The sequence below is a fragment of the Saccostrea cucullata genome, unplaced genomic scaffold (genome assembly GCF_032062105.1).
Source record: "Saccostrea cucullata isolate Sc308-1 unplaced genomic scaffold, CSIRO_AGI_Scuc_v1 ctg269, whole genome shotgun sequence".
In the NCBI taxonomy this organism is placed as follows: domain Eukaryota; kingdom Metazoa; phylum Mollusca; class Bivalvia; order Ostreida; family Ostreidae; genus Saccostrea; species Saccostrea cuccullata.
The window spans coordinates 388,446-406,335 of NW_026935187.1; the positions used below are offsets into that span (position 1 = coordinate 388,446).

At 32.4% G+C, this 17,890-nt stretch overlaps 1 protein-coding gene across 10 annotated transcripts in view; it reads right to left on the reverse strand.

The window, feature by feature from the left end:
- Positions 1-631: 631 nt before the first annotated feature.
- The window catches only part of LOC134242113 (IQ motif and SEC7 domain-containing protein 2-like), a 63,777-nt gene continuing 46,518 nt past the window's right edge, over positions 632-17,890 (reverse strand). For 9 of the 10 annotated variants that reach the window (XM_062724138.1, XM_062724145.1, XM_062724141.1 and 6 more), the window contains exons 3-13: positions 16,331-16,492; positions 12,349-12,430; positions 10,873-10,905; positions 10,104-10,278; positions 7,178-7,317; positions 6,639-6,764; positions 6,311-6,410; positions 4,775-4,896; positions 3,767-3,980; positions 2,655-2,704; positions 632-2,323 (exon numbers count right to left, since the gene is read on the reverse strand). In XM_062724138.1, the coding sequence (XP_062580122.1) occupies positions 2,108-2,323; positions 2,655-2,704; positions 3,767-3,980; positions 4,775-4,896; positions 6,311-6,410; positions 6,639-6,764; positions 7,178-7,317; positions 10,104-10,278; positions 10,873-10,905; positions 12,349-12,430; positions 16,331-16,492 (1,420 nt within the window). In that variant the 3' untranslated portion in view covers positions 632-2,107. The remainder of the gene's footprint in view (positions 2,324-2,654; positions 2,705-3,766; positions 3,981-4,774; positions 4,897-6,310; positions 6,411-6,638; positions 6,765-7,177; positions 7,318-10,103; positions 10,279-10,872; positions 10,906-12,348; positions 12,431-16,330; positions 16,493-17,890) is intronic. The other variant, XM_062724146.1, reaches the window with a different exon arrangement.

The following is a 17,890-nucleotide window of genomic DNA, read 5'->3' on the forward strand; positions in this document are numbered from 1 at the left end:
ACAAAGTTAAAAGAAAGTGGATGCATTTTGTCCGGTGAATATTGATATTGCATTCGGATACATAGGTTGTAAATATGGTTTGATCAGTCTAGTACATGTATATACTATTCCCAATTGTGGATGTTTTAGTTTCCTCTCAGCCAAATTGGTATGCGCTTTTAATTGTGAATGAAATTTATGAAACTTTGAATCTTACAGCAAGACACATAACAGGAAAAAGGACTTTTTCACCAGATGCTCACTCCTCCCTTACAGCAAGATAACAAAAGGGATGCTCACTCCTCCATTGCACCTGATCCTCCCTCTGATGTTTTAGAGGTCCGTGTTTGCTCTGCTCTAAGTGTTTGCCCTGCTCCAAAATCTGTATTGTTTAATGGACTTTTGAACTAGAATTATGTTGGTTATCTCCATACATTTCATTTCAAACTGATTAAGTAAGAACTTTTTCACTATGTTTTGTGTCTTTATGGATAGCAGGTCATTCAATACCTGATAAATCAACATCCGGAGTCTCAAAATATTACATTGTCAGAATTTCTACATTTTTGAGAACTCAAAAATAAATTATTTTTATAATGAAGGATCTAAAATCAATTATTACCATTCTTTTAAAAAAATATAAGTAAAGGCGTTTTGATTTTACATGCTATATTTATTTTCTCTGTTTGTTCTTTAAATAAGAACAAATATTTCTCCATTCATCAAACATGGAAAACAAGTATTGCAGAGTTTGACAATGTAATGACTAAACTAATCAGCATCTCAGATCTCTACATAATTACAGTAATTATGTGGATCATTTAATTAATGAACTAGCAAAAACCATTTAATTCCTCTATTTCAAATATAATAATTAAACAAAATTTCAAATTTCTCTGAATCCAGAAGAATCGATTTGTCTTAATTTGTAGATACATGCATTTTCATGATGTTTAATTAAAATATTACATATTTTTTCCATTTAGAAATACTTCATTAATACAAATTTATGAAATAATTGCTTCAAGCATATGTGTATATTTTTCATGTATATTTGAGACATTTCTTTTTAAGTTTCAGCATCAAATATGGTACTTAAGTTATGCAATATGATTTTGGCATAATGTTTAAATTATGAAATTCAGAATATTTCAAATTATGCAATATCAAAAGTTATAAGGAAATTTGTAATAAATATACAAATTTTACAGCTGATTTATAACAGATTTTAACAAATGATAGTACAAGTACATAACCAATATCTATAAATTGCTTTCAAATTTTTAAAGAAATTCTTGACCATGTGAGCATACATATATTTTTGTCATTTAGTAAGCTGAATTTACATGAAGTACTCTAAAAATATATATATAATAAAATTTCAGATTCCGTTTGCTACTAGAAAATAAAACACATAATAAACATTTTCTTCAAATAAATAAAAGTAAGCAGATGTAATTCAACCACATCTATCTTAATGTACATTGAAATATATGCACACAAAAACACACACATGTATAGAAAATCTTACATCAATGATTTCAATAAATAATTATAAATGTCATTTTCATAAGGTGAGATTTTTTCTTCCATATCACAATAGGTCAACAATATATCAACAAATCAGAGAAGACTATAATTATTTGGCATTGTGAACAAAGTCCAGACAAGCCAAAATGCACATGATATTATAACCATCTGTCCCAAATTCCAGTTCGATTGTGTTAAAAACTGAAGAATATATAATATTCTAAAAACATAACAGTTTGATTTATATACTTGACATGATTGTTACAGCATTGCACTATTCAACACATTGATCTGGTATTTCCCTATCACAGGAAATGGATTTTAACTTCCTGTGAAATCAAGTTCATTTCGCCACTATGACCCGCATATGTCTCAAACTAGGGAACTATAGGAACCCCTCAGCGAGCCTTGTCCTTTAAACCCCGATGTACAGGTTGCCCCCATACAGTATTCTGTGTAGATGATGCCTGCATCTAAGTTCTCTTTATTTCACAGAACAATTTTATTCGACCCGGCAAGAACAGCATGGCACCCTTCCTAACAGGTGCCCCCGAGCTGTCATAAAGTAATGACCCAGACATTTTCTGCTCTTATTTTTTCAAACGTCTGTCCCCACTGGTAACCCCTTCCTAAGTGACACTGCTTGCTTCCTATAACCTTTGACCCCTGGCTGTAGTGCAGGTGAACCCAGAGACTGTAGGCTAGTTTGACTGGTTTTGGGGGTGGCTGGTGACCCCCGGGAATGTAAACTGGTCTGGCTGTTCTGCGACACTCTGTCCCCACACACCATTACTCCTCCTGAACCCCCAGAGGCCTGTCAATCAAATTGTGATTAGATAACTATTACTTCCTCAATATATTTCAAAATTTATCTGTAATTATGCAAAAAATAGCTAATTCTCTTATCTAATTACTCATCAAATTTTCACTTTAAAGTACCAAATAAAAGGGTATTATCAATGTGGCTTAATTACAATGAAACACATTTATACATGTATATGTACGTTTTTAATTTCCATAAACACAAATCTATTCCCTTTTGTTATTGCAATAAACATATTCCAGTTTTGTTTACAAATGAACATAAGCACTAGCTAATACAGTGCTCCTATTCATTTTAGACATTGTATATTAAAGGAACTCACCACCCCGCTGTCTAGAGATCCACCACTGCTACCTCTCCTCATCCCTTGACCTGTCAATCAAATGGTTTCCATTAGCAACAGTCATGTATTTGCTTCATCATATTCATTGAAAAAAAAACAGTTTATGACATAATTATTGATGAATTAAATACAGATATTGTGTGATGTTTCCACAGCTGTGAGGGGAACTGGGCCCAGTGTCTTTCATTTGGAACACCTCAGCTGACTACATTACTCTATATCAAATGATGTAATCAACCGAGGTGTGCTGAGTGTGTGTCTTTGTCACATGTATGAGCAAGAGTTATGTCCCTTATACTGAACCATGCATCAATAGAACTATGTGTTCTAATTACTTTACTGCACATACTTTCATGAATGATTCATTCAAGTGTGTATACTGACAATTTGTTTTTATCATAAACATGCATCAGTACAGCAAACCCACATATAATATCTAGCATTATAATTTTCAACTTTTATACAAATAATTATAAATAAACTTCCAATATTTTGTTGACTGGTCTATATATTTGGTGATGAAATAAAATGTCACAATGGTCCACTATAAATTAAGATTTAAAAAAAGCAAAGAAAAGCACATGTACATACTTACAGTCTTATAATGTTTTAATATAAAATTGCTTGCAAATAATGTAAATATAAAATCAAATATAAAAAGGTAAAAGGCAAACTCCAGTTATCCCAAGATAAATAGTAATGTAATTCAAACTTTCTTGATAATTTTAAATGCATAACAAACTTTTTCCATAACTTTTATAAAGTCATGCTTTAATTGTCTAAATTATCAAGAGATAAAATCATAACCCTTAACCCATTGCCTTTGTGATTGCATTATTCTAATTCTGAAACCATGCTCATTTTCATACACAGTAAAGAAACAATAGTGTATATATTATAAATTTCCTTTGAGATTTATATAGCTTTAGTCACTCAATATATACAGAATGCATACATGCAAACCATAATATTCTCCATCTGCCATTCCAAAGTCCCATGATATTTGATTAGTAGTCTAAGAGTGAATGAACCCATGCGATGGAGTTTGCAAACTCAAAAATGCAACAAAAGACAGTCATGCGCATGCGTACCTTGACAAAGATCAGTGAGAGAGTTGGAGAGGGGGAGTTTCTGTAGAGCGGGGCAGTCGGGGGCCGACAGTCTATTTATAGACGGGTCTGATGGCTTCATGAGATCGTACATTAATACGCGAGAGTCGTCGTTTGCATAATGTCGGTCTAGAGTGTTGTGATTGGCCGTGTGTTTCTGGACTTCTTCTATACGTAACGTCTCCATTCCATTGGTCTGTAAAGAGAAAATAATGGAAAAGTTTTAAAATGGTTTTATTAAATTTCTTACCATAAGAATATGAAAATTCAAGTCTTTCTTTTAATTCTTAAATAAAAACAAATTTGTTTTTGTACAAAAATATTTTTGGGGTACAACATTTCTTTCCAATAGATTTACTTTTACCAACTTAAGGTCAAGATCTAGTAAATAACTTGAGACTAATTTTTTGGTGCTAGATCCATTATGACGTCATAATCAATTTCAACTTTCTTTTTCCCGTACTTTACGGCTTAAGCAGAATTATGTAGAAAATAGGGTATTTTCATGTCATTCAATTTGAAATCATATGAAAAGTGATACCTATATTGAATTTGATATTGATAAAGAAAGGCCATGAACATACTAATTACCGTTTTCTGATAGACTATAGGCAATCTGGATACATTTCCTTTGCTTAATAAGCAAAAAACTCCCATATTCATGACTGGTTTTCTTAATTTTTCATTGAAAATGACAGTTTAAAATACAGTTTTTCATCTTATTTACCTACAAATTATGCCCCGAAACACCTTATTTGACCAAGCTAAAGTTGTAAAGCATCAATAAAGGAATTTATTTCTCAAGTTTGATAAATCTGTAGGCACCTTTCATTTACTAGATCTTGACCTTAAAGTCTATAGCTGATTTAAAATTTTCATATCAATACTTTATATCATATGCAAATCAAAAACTACACAATTTATCCTGACATTCTTATCAAAACACCCACCAGACAATTAATTAAGCTTTAATAATTCTCTAATTTTTACCTCTAAGATTGCCTCCCTTAGATCTTCCACAAACTTCTGTCGGTCATGGTCGTTTCTGGCGTTTAGCGTGATCAGCACTTTATGGTTCACACCTCCCACTAGCCGCACACCATACTGGTAATCTGAAATATTAATAGAAACTCAAAATAGGATGTACGAAATATTAACAAGTTTTTCTTCCACACGATATAGAATATTTCTTTCGTCGGAGGTGGGGGGGATAGCCATCAACTCATCTGATCAGAAATCTTTTGACTGAGATTTACTGTACAGTTATCATGGCTTAATCTCCCAAATGTCTTTAGGTTAAACAAATGCCAATTTTTTATTAATAACGAAAAGATTTGGTTTGAAAAACAAAATATTAGACAAAATTTTCATTAATTAATCTTCTTATCTTTATGAAGTGGGAAAACCCACCAATACTGTAATTATAAAGCAATTACCATACAAGGTATTTTGCCATACATGATAATTTCTTAAATGTTATGCTAATAAAAAGATCGACAATTATTGGATTCAACCCACACAATGAACTGTGAAATAATGAATATATATATAAAAATCTTAAAATTTTCAAAAACATGTCTAAACAAAGTCATTTTGCTTTACATTTTTAACATGTATACCATCAGATACATATATCTTTGAGGTGCATGTCCTTTGCTGACATTATAACCATGAGTTTTTTGCCCTGTTCATGCGAATGTGCTCTCAATATTTAATATTCACAGTCAATTAATGAGAAGTAAAATTAATTTAATTTAAATAACTTAAAAATTATTAAATTTGAATTAGCTCCAGTTAGCAATCATTGTCAATTAATGTGAGGCAAATTACATGTAATGTGCAGTAAGTTAATTTGAATTTAACTGATTGAATGCAGTTTAAATTCAATTTGGCATGACTTAGTTATGTTTAATTCATATAAAACACTCCATGTAAACAGGTAAGGAATTGACTGGAAGACCACAAGGGTAATAACATTAAAAAAAAGTTGTCCGTATATAATTTCAAAAAAAAATATTTCAAAGAAAGAACTTTTTTGGCTAGAACTTTTATAAAAAATTTGAACAGAAAAATTTTTTGGCCAGGATTTTTTTTTTTAAGGAATGAAGCTTATTTAAACTTATGTTATACGATATAACATAACTTGGGGCAGTTTACACTTTATAAACCGCGAAGCGGTTTATAAAAAAGCGTAAACTGCCCCAAGTTATGTTATATCGTATAACATAAGTTGAAATATGCTTCATTCCTTATGATTTAATTTCAATGAAGACAATGATACAATTTTTCCATTTTTTTCCTTCGGAAAAAGGCTTCAAACATCGCATATTTTAAAAGTTAACGTCAAGCGGAGTAATACGTTTTTTGATGTAACTCATTGTGACGTAGGCAAGTTATGTTATACAAAATGGATAAAACCGTTTAACCAGTCAAATGACGTGTTATGAGTGAAATTAAATTATTTACAGAAACAACTTTCGTCAACTTGTGTTTGGTTAGGCTGTTCAAGGATCTATGTCAACTTACGTGAGGTTTCAAACAGAAAGACCTGCATGCTGCTGAGTGGGAAAGACTGTTTGTAGGAGTAAGTAATGCCCGACTTCTTCTTACTGAATATCTTCGTAATCTGAAAAAATAATTAAGATCATTAAATTATGAAATGGATGAATATTTCATTCTCACTTGTGAGCACTGAAAATTGTATAATTCCCATCAAAATTTATGCTCGCTGCTTTGTCTTAACAAATTGCCTCAATTATCGCTGTTTAATGACAAATAAGCATATGCTTCTGACTTTTAAAATATTTTAAAATTAATGACATGCAGTAAGAGTTATCTTTCTTTTCATACTAACCAGAAGTAAGTCATTAAAGAGGAAGACTTCGCGCTGATGGAGACCAATTTTTTCTTTTTTATTTGGATCGTGGACTTCATATAAACGACAGTAACACACCAATCGCCGATGGGGAAGAGCCAGTTGCTAAAAAAAGCATAAAAGATAAGCATGCAACTTCTTCCATGAATATATTTATAAATAAGAATTTTAAAAGCTGCAATTATTGCTTTAAATTATATAGTTCAAAATGAATGTACAAATATACTATTTGATAAATCCACAAACAATGTATTGTATGCAAACATTTTTTTTTGATAACAAGAGCTACACTGTCATAATATTAAACATTGATAACTGCTCATGGTTATCTACAGTGTATGTACATGTATTACATAATTATGAACTTTGCATCGATTTATTTAAATAAGAACTAAAGCCACTACAGTACATACATTGTCAACTTAGATAAATAATTAACCAATCTAAATCAAACAAAGGATGAACAATTTCAGATAGAATTTTCTGATATGAAAGTATTCTAGGTATAAACAACTTACTGGCTTTTTCCCCACCACTGTTTGTTCGACCTTCATGACCTGTGTCACATGATCAACTCCAGGTTTAAACTCTTGTGTCTGGATTCGGTTGTAGATGCCGATCAACATGTCTCTGTCTACGTCCTGACCATCATCTATGTCTGTGTTAAAGGAAAAAAATAGTAAACTTTAATGATTTATAAAGTGCATACAAGGATCATGTCAGCAAATGCCATCTCTTGTATTCAACTGTTGACTTACATTTTTCTTAATGTGAATTGTTAGCTAGGCCAATACATTCACACTAAATTGTCTGCACAGACATTTCCGATTGCCAGATCATGACAAGGAGCACATGGCGGATGTGATTGTTTAACAAAGGATGCTTACTTGTTCATGGCAACTGATTCCATTTCTGATGTTTTAAGAGTTCTATGTTTTCTCTGCTATGAATTCATATTGTTCCATTAACCTTTTGAGCTTGATAATTTATTTTTATCTTCATATTTTACAAACAAAATATAGTTAATGCAGTCTGGTATGCATAGGAATTTAGCTGCATGACCAAAACTACTTGTTGAAATGTTGAGAATGTATAACAGTTTGTAATTTGCACTGGTGGATCTAGAGGGGGCCCAGCACCCCCATCTCCCCTTTTTCTGTCCAAAATATACATAAAATTTAATAAATCAATTTTTATTCAAGAATTTTTTTAAAGATTCCTGTTTTCGCCACAATTTGCTCTCATTAGTACTATTAGGTGCTGATCTGCAATTGTGAACAGGCAATATGCCCGACTAAAAACAGCAAGGACATTTTATGTCAAACTACGTGATCTGTGTAGTGTTTCAGAATTAAGTCTGGGCAGATTCTGGTAATTAAAAGCCTAATTAACAATCCCTAATCAAACTGTCTCCCTTGTTCTACAGAGACCTGCGTGATTAATGACTTGTTCCACACAATTCAGAAAAAGAAGGTTAAAAATACCCACTCAGCACTGGCAAAAGACGATGTCTTTAAAATGTCAGTCTGACAGTTATTCTGAAGGGTACAGATAAAGCTTTCTTTAAACTTAATTCTGAAGTTTTTTGCAGGCATGGATATTGACTTATGTTTGTTCATTACTACATAAGAAGTGAACATACTGAGTTTCCAGTTGGAAATTCTAACAAGAGGCCCATGGGCCTTATAGGTCACCTGAGTATTGTGTAACAACTTTCAAACAATTAAATTTGGTTGTTGTTTTAAACCAGAGGCCATGAAATTCACAATTTACAATTTTGAAAGAGGCACCATTGCTTATCATAATTATTAACTTAGCATGCTTACTCTACTTAATTCCCAGAGGTAGATCAGTAACAAAGAAAATGCACTTCCACTTTATACCCAGTTGTGCACCTCACCCTAAAGGAACCACTGACCCATGGGCCACATATTTCAAAATTTTGCAAATTTTATCATGAAATGGTTGATTAATACCAAAGAGCAGATCAAAGCATTTAATTTTTTTGCATGATTAATGCATAAAAAAAAAACACTTTGCTAGATGCACCTTTCTTAATCATAAATATATATATATATATATATACTTGGATATTGGGATAAAACCCAGAAGCAAAGGAAAATATTTTCAAAGAATTAATGGTTAAAAATACCCTGGGGCCCACAAATCAGCACTGGCAAAAGACAATGTCTATATTTAAAATGTCTGACCCTGGGGCTATCAAATTCACAAATCTGACAGTTATTGCTCAGTTAGTTTATTTAATACCCAGGAGCAGAGAAGAAGATTTTCAAAGAAATTATGTATTTTTCTATATAAATACTTAGAATGACCCTGGGGCCATGAATTTCACTGAAGTTTTTTGCTAACAGTTTGGCACGGATATTTTTAAAGATTGCAATAATTTTATGTTTGTTCATGGGGACCATAACTACATAAGCATACCAAAGTGAACATACTGAAAATGTTCCATGTTGGACACAAATTCTAACAAAAATCATTTTATCAGGTGACCTAACAAAAATCATTTTAGCAAATAAGAAACGTAAAGTTGATCTGCATTTAACTTGCATGTACAGTTATCAAAATAGACTTACAAACCAAATTCCTAAAGCTTTAGAAAGCCCCCTCCTAAAAAAGCGGGATATATCACCTTGTTGCCTGAGAGCAAGAGAGAGAAACCCACAGAACCTTAAAGGGACTAATAATTTTACAAGATTGGGTATAAATATTTCAATTTCACTGACACATATCCATACATAAGTAGTGTACATTGTACATGGGATTTCCCTGTACAGATTGTCCACAGTACATATTTATAAATGACATCTACTTCCTAAATCTACACTGATAATTTTTTTAACAATGCTGACAATTAATTAGTACATTGTATTAATTTAGTCATCACATTAATTTCCTGCTGTGACATACATTTTGATCCCTAAAAAATTTGATTTCAGTCAACAAAACTGAATATTGCTTTATATCATAAAATTATATTTCAATGTTTTAGTTATTAACCAGTTTTAAAGTCCTCATTCAAAACTCTGAAGTCTTAACAGGGACAATTTCATCCTCTAAATAATAATTTATCCCTTTCACTTTTACCTAGCTGGCATCCAATAAAGTACATAATGGAAAGGTTCACTTTCTTTCAAAAGTGCTTATTTGTTGTACATGTGCTCTTATTTTTTATAAATTTAAATTGTGACACTAATACTTTTGAACAGAATTTCTTCATTGAAATTTGATTCACTAATATAAGCAGTTCAGTATTTGTTTTTATATGTTAAGTACAATGTACTTTTGACTGTCTGTAAGTTTTTACACACTTATATAGCTTAATTCATAAATTAGGTCTGACACCAAAATCATTGCCAACAAGGGGACAAAAAATATCTGAACATTGGAATTACTTTCTTGAACACTGTGCAATTAAATTACCTCTCATATTTCGGATGAAATCTTCTACTTTCATTTTGCGTTCCGCCTTAATGCTGGAATTGTGGGCATCGGTATTCAACATAATAATAGCAAATGCTAGTAAGAAAATTGTGTCAAGGTTTCGGAAGTTCTTGATTTGGTCTGGGTTGCATGTGCAGTAACGATCAGCAAATGCCTGTGAAAACAAAGAAAAATAAATACATGTACTGGATTTTTTTTCCATTATTTGTACATTATATCAATTTTAACTTACACTGCTGTATAGAATTTGTCCAATATTAGAGAGGAACAACCATATTACAATATCATGTATATATGTTCATGAATACATGTATGACATATAGGTATGTTCTAATAATGAATAAAATTGTAGTACAGTACTCATTTTGCTTACAATGTAGATCTAAATGCAGAATTGAATTCTCATACTCTGAATCTAGAACAATGTTATTTTCCTTGAAACAGAAATGAAACAACTGATCGCAATTGTAGCTGATATGCATGGTTGCAAGTTACAGGTTACATTATCTCCTACGGAATGCAAGTGTGAAATTCAACCTTGCGTTAAAAAAAACTACATTAAAGAGGTTTTTACAATGTTAAACAGAGTGTTTCTGTTTTTTAATCATTTTATCTTGTCAGTGGACTTTTTTCTCCTAGCATCTCTATCTTAATCTCTCTAATTCTGTACTTTTATTGGTCACATCTTGAGAATGCACGATGCAAGGGGGAATATATTCTCGTTAGACTTGGACCTCGTTAACTTTACCTCCATTAGCCTCTCAATCTTCTGTGCTTCACCCTGAAATCACAAGAACGACTCATTAATCACTATCACAGAAAAAAAAAAACACAGATAAAATTCACCCTTAAAATTGATAGGGAAAGTACATTCATCTTGTTTCGACATTGTTCCATCTGGTTCCAGAAATTTATTTTAAGGGCAGATGGTTTTTTAGCTGAGTAATGTTTTTTCCACTCAGGGGTTTCTGGTCTCTTCAATGTTTGCTTTAACTTGTATAGATATTATGTAACAAGCTTCTTTTTAAAAGCAGCTTAAACATTCAACTTCCTCTAGAAAAATAATAAGTCTGATTTTCCTATAAAAAATATGATGCACAGTGCTTAAAGTAAAGGACTTTGACTCCAACTAAGGAGCATCAATGCTAGACTTCATGGTATAAATTGGTCCTACTTTTGTCAAAGATGGTGATATATGGGTAAAAAAGCTGTTTTAGAGACTGAAACAAATAAAGCTTTTTTAGAGACAATCCTTTGATACAATGATGTATTAGAGGAAGATTGAAGATTTTGAGGGTGCAGTATATAATAAAGTATATATAGTATCTAATCTGAGAGGAGTTTTATCAGACAATGAACCTGACTGACCCTTTGACCAATCACTGTATCAGAATCCACTTGTTCTAATCTTATCTTAAGGGAATTCCTTCCCCAATATGAGGTACTATCAGTCAATATTTAATCACTGATCACCCCTATAAAAAAAGGGAAAAACGTATATCTTACAGAATTCTTTCTTCAATATGAGGGTACTAACCAGTCGATATCTCAACACTTAATTTTCACCCTCATAAGTCATAAAATAGGGGAAAACATATATTGTAAACATAAAAGAAGAGCTATGTAACTTTGAGAAATATCTAGATCATAATCAGACTGCCTTTCATGTGTTTGATTTACTGACAGAATTACCATAAGATGGCAGGGGAGATAGCTTGTATTTTATCATTACACTGATGAATGTTCTATCCAATCTCTTTGAACTCTCTCTTTCTTCCTAATTAATGCTCATCTTAATTTTTTTTCATTTTTTTTGGGGGGGGGGGGGGAGGGGAGGGGGGAGGGATGGGGGTTAACATATCTAATTAATAATTAAATTTATAAAATTTTGTATTCTAAAAAGGTTAATGCAAAGTTTCTCATTGCATTATGAAAATCTGCATCCTTCACTATAAGCTCTTTTTTATTTTGATGGTCTAAATAAAAGGGAGCTAGCAAAGGTTTTATTTTAATCAGAATGTTATCTCTGTCTTATAGCAGGAAACAATTTTCAGGAACCAGCTGAAAACTTTGAACTTTATATTCCTCCTACACACACATTAGCTGCATTTTAATTTCAAATTAGCACAACAATCAATACTTTATCACTTGGATGTAGAAAACAATTAGTGATTGAACATATGGAATTTCCAGTGGATTTAATATTATCCACAGACAGACTTACGGGCATTCTGAAGTAAGACTGGAATTTCCTGAGAGCCATGTCTATCTGAAGACCTGACAGGTCAATTTCTTGAGCAAAACATCTGAAAAAAGAAAAAAAAAACATCTTGAATAAATATAAGAATGTACAGTTGATTCTCATTATCTAGAACACAATGGACCAAGAAAAATCTTCAAGATATCCAAAGATTCAAGATACCGATTAAAGAGTGTAAATTTCTTTAAGAATAAGTTGTCGGGACTTGCAAAATCAATGTCCAAGATACAAAGTTATCATTATATTAATATGGTACTGCAGTAACATCTTAATTAATATTGAATTCAAAAAAAATATTATGTTCATGATTTCTACTCCTGCAGTTTGCACATGACAAACTTAAAGAAAATTTTTCTGCATATTAGAAATCATATATCTATAATCTGGAATTCTTCTGCCAATGAAAACATTAAGAGGATTAGCAGCAGATTAACACATTCTAAAACACCACTCCATTCCATCAAAAAGGGATTTGATTGCCCACAATCCCTGAATCTCGTGATACATCAAGCAGTCTTTATCAATATCAGACAGCGGAGGTATCTAGTACCGCACCACGTACAGCTTATAAATCTGAGGTGCAACAATATCATTCTGCAGATAGGCGCACAGAAAATGGCAGACAAAAAAATTATCTTATGACGATGTTTCAATAGAGAAGGTGGTGTTTTCCCTTAAACAAAATTTTGATGATAAAACCACCTTTTATCTGATTGCAGCTGACTCTAACTTTTACTACTGACTGAAACTCTTCTGTTATTAAGATGTGAAATTCTCTTACTGTCACTTTACTTTGTCAAACATACTTTTATAGATCAAGGAAAAACATTTTAGCTTGTTATATATAAACACAATATGTTTTAAAGGCAGGGGAAAGCACTTAGCTGTAAGCTTAATTCAGTTCATTATAAGCATGTCTGACTGTACAATAAAGTGTTACATTGTTGCCCCTTCCGTGACACAGTTTTAAAAAAACTTTAGCTAAAAAAAGGGCCTTCACTTCACATTTTACTCATCATTACTCCACTTAAATCCCCTCTTTACATGCTCACTGGTTATTCAAATGTCACGGATGTCAATTTTTTCACCTGACACTAACACCTGGTTTTTCTTATCAAAACACCTGATCTTGCATTCAGAATATAGCAAATTAGCAGTCCCCTCCCTCATTCCCCCAACCTAAACAACTGATGCATCAAGGGGTAATTAGTTACTCCAGTCATGAAATGTCCCAGTCTGACTGTCATGATCTTGCAGTAACCACAATACATGCTCTCTCCCCAAGCTGGGTGGCCCTTACAAGATGTATTAGGAGTGCAGCAATATGAGTTCTATCAACATGAGCATACTATGAAGGCATATCCCTAATTAACCTTTTATCGACCACAATATATCATAAATCAAAGGTATGGAAATCAAAGCAGATTCAACAGACAAATTGGCGAGAGAGGGATAGGAACTATAGAAGATGGGCATGTCATATTGACTCAATGTCTGCATCAGTCTTGCAAAGATGCTCAATGGGGGGAAAACTGCCTTCAATAAAATTTTTCTTTTTTTCTTTCTTCAAGTGTTTAACCTCCAATCAAACTTTGCAATTTAAAAACAAATAAGAAAAAAAAATCCTCAGGAAATGAATGTTTATCATGAGGGCTCTAAAATTCACTTCTTTCAATAAAATTTGATCAGTGCAGCTGTGCAGAGGAGATAAATTCAATAAAGAAGAGAGGTTTAGCTGGAGACTTTCCATTAGATTCCTCTGATGATATAATATTTTTATCTTTCTATCTGATGTTCAAAACATATTAACTTTGCATCTCTAATCCTTGATGTAAACAGACGTAATATGTAAACTTGGGTAAGGTTCTGCGTTTTTCAGACGTAATTAGGTTCAAAAGTCCCCTGGGGGTTGGGTATAATCAGTATTGCTGGCTCCTGGAAACATTCCAAAGGAAACAATAAAAATATAAAAGTAATATACCACATTAGATAAAAAATGTTTTCAGTTAATAACTCATAATCTTTATGCCTCTTCCTCTAATATTTCACATTCAGACAGGTACTTCTATCATGTATGGGTTCATTTTGTAATTAATTATATCTTAAATCTTATTGTCACTGATTAAATCTTTAAATTTCTAATATGGTTTAAAATCAATTTTCTAATACAATTTTTTACATTTTCAATGATTCTAGAGTTTAATATTTTTTCTCATGCCAATCAATCATGCTCCAAAAAGTTTTTTTCAAATAATGAAAATAACCAATGAGCTAAAAAAGATTTTGGATTTGTGACTATGTTTAAACCCCTAAACAAGTTGGGCATTCTCTGCATGGTTCTATACCAAAACCCAAAAGCCAATATTCATCTAAGAAAGTACATCAGAACCGCAATTTTATTTCCAGATCAATAAGAGAACTGGAAATTAAGCACAGCTCAAGAGACCAAAATAACACAATGCCATATGTCAGCTGCAGGTTTCAGACTCTCTGTGTTAAATGAAGAAAGTCCAATCTATTTCTGATCACAAATAAAAATCAGCTAACTTGTCTAAAATTGGTCTAACCATTATCAGTTCTATTTATATAATAGTGTTGCATTATGCATGTACTATGCCTAAATTAGGCAGGATATACACATGGTGCACGAGCCGGAGGCGAGTGCACTATGTGTCAAACCCTGAAAAAAAAAAAAAAAAAAAAAAAAAAAAAAAAAAAAAAAAAAAAAAAAAAAAAAAAAAAAAAAAAAAAAAAGCTACTATTTAGGCATAGTACATGCATAATGCAACACTATTGTTATTATTATGCTGACTGTTGTTATTATTTATGCGGCAATCCATTTTATTTTTTCCTGAAAATAATGGTGGTAACACAGCGCACTTGCAAAAACTCATTCAAAATCTTCATGCTAAAATTAGTTGCATGCTTAGTTATTTTGGTTACTAGTATTTTCTCTTAATAAGTCAGAATTTTCTGTCCCAAAGATACTCATCTTTATTTTCTGTTTTGTTAGTAAGACTGATTTGTTTACAGAGCTGACGTAGATTCTCATTAAATTTTCTTTTACATCCTTCAATCAGGCGCTATATAAAAAAGCGTTTTAATGACCCCATGAAATCAATTCATCTAACGATCTGTATGTAATTAGTTTGAAACTTTGTTGTACACATTTATCTAAGATTCCTTAGAATAAATATAACTGTTTTCAAATAATATTTGTCTATTTTCTCCTTCTCGTGTCAATTGTATAAATTAAGTTTATATATCTAATAAAATTCACCCAATTAGTGATCGTCTCCGTGGCGTAATCGATAAGGCATCGGACTGGCAACCTCATGGTCGTGAGTTCGATTCCCGGAGAGTGCATTGAAGAATTTTATTCAGAAAATAAGGCCGTGCACTATTTCGGCATAGTATGCTTACGCTATATAAATCCTTAGACCACTATGCGAGAATAGTAGGGTATGGGTTATATAGAGACAAACTGACAGGAAGCATAATAATTCAGGATATAAATGTGGGATTTCCTCTGATGTAATTTTGCTCCAATGATATGTATTATACATGCCAGATTACATGTGATGCTGTCTTTCAAATTGTCACAAATGCAACCACCTTGGGTCACAAGAAATGTATGAAGTTTCGACTTCATGTTGGTAACCCAATGGTAGAAAAGAATTTGAAAGGGGACAGGGGTAAAATTTTCTGAACAATATTACAAGTACCGTAATAAGTTTGTCTCTAAAAGCAAAAACTGTACCTGAGGTCCAGTAACTACTTAGAACTACTTTCTACAAATTCTACCTTACAGACCCTCTAGTTCAATTATCTGTCTGGTAAAAAATAGTCTGTTTGTCTGCATTCTATTTTTTTGTCAGTCCAACTCAAATAGATCATTCCTTTGAAGGCTAATACTTGGTGCTTTGTATGTTTTTTGGATACTCACTCTAAGACTTGCTGATTGAATGGTTTCTGTAGGTTTCCTAGGTATTCCCCAATCATCTGCTTACTGAGACCTTTCCTGGTGATCAGAAAATGGGCCACTTCTCCTGGGGTTTCCCCAATGAAGCCCTGCTCTGACAGGAACAAGATCCCCTTCTCTGGCTTTCTACAAGACAGGAATACATAATTATATATTCAGAGCATGAGAGTTTTTAGTTGAAAACACTTTCCATGTAACTAATCAAAAAATTTGCTTCAATTCAAATAAAATTGTTCATTTTTTGGAGGTGGGTGGGTGGCCATGGGGGATGAGCATCAACATTTTCAAATTAAAACAAAAAGTCTGCAGAAGTTGTACTGACTAATTCCAAGTGCAAGAAATATAAACAATTCAAAACATATTTAGGTAATGCCACATGTCATAGATATATTTTCTTTAAAATAGAATTGCCACAACACATCAAATATTGTAAACAGCATACGGATGCCAGGGATCTGACGGTGATATTCATAGTGGTAATTAACCCATCTAACTAATTAATGATTTTCAGTCTCTAAGCTGCCAAGTGCCAGAGTTCTCCACACTATTGGGTAACCCCATGTCAAGAAACCAAATGTTAATGACAGGTATATATTCTGACTAGTTCCAAATAAGAGTCTCAGGTGATTTTTCATGCCATTTTTTGTTAACTGTTAACAGTGTTTTAGAATTTATACATCCTGATATGAAGCTTTATTCAACTTCTTAGCTGGTCCAGTGGTTCTACGTGTTCTATAGAAGAAGAAGTTTGAAATTTAACATGCCATTGAATTTTCATTATCTCTCAATTATCTCCTCTTGGAAAAAGAGTAGAGCCCTGCAATGTTGACCAAATTCAAGTTCTCTTTGCTCAAGGAAGCTTTTTTGCTAGTTTGGTTGAAATTGCCAGGCATCGAGATTCAACTTGAGAAAAAGATAATAAAAAAAATTTAGATATTAAACATGTAAAAAGTATACAATCTGATAGATATATGCCATACTGAAAGCTTATTTCAGTTTCTGTTCTCTTTAAAAAACACTGGACTCATAGTCATTCCCTTGTTGAGTTTAACATTGTGCTGAGTTAATTATTTTCTATTTTCATCAATGCTTCCCAAAGCCTCATTTTAATTTAAGGAACAGATGTTCTGCCATTCCCAAGACTTGTTGCAAAGAATTCTATTTAATTGCTAAGGGCCTACAGTGTAACTCTTGAGTAACATTTGTTTGCTTGGCCTAATCCACAGGGATGAAACAGCTGGTGTACAGTTTTGTATCAAAACAGATTTGACTATAATAACAAATACAGAATGTGTTATAACTGCTGTTGGAAACTGTTTCATGTATGAGTCATAATCAATACCCTAAACAGTAACAAACATCCCCACTTGCATGATATTGATTTACAGTAAAGCAAAACATCCACTGTTGTTTCAAGAGCTGTGAGCAATTTTCAAAATCAATTTCTTCCTTGAATGGTCAATGTTTGATGTTGGTGTTCAATTTATTTATTGTACAAACTCCATAAATGGTACAAATCAAGCT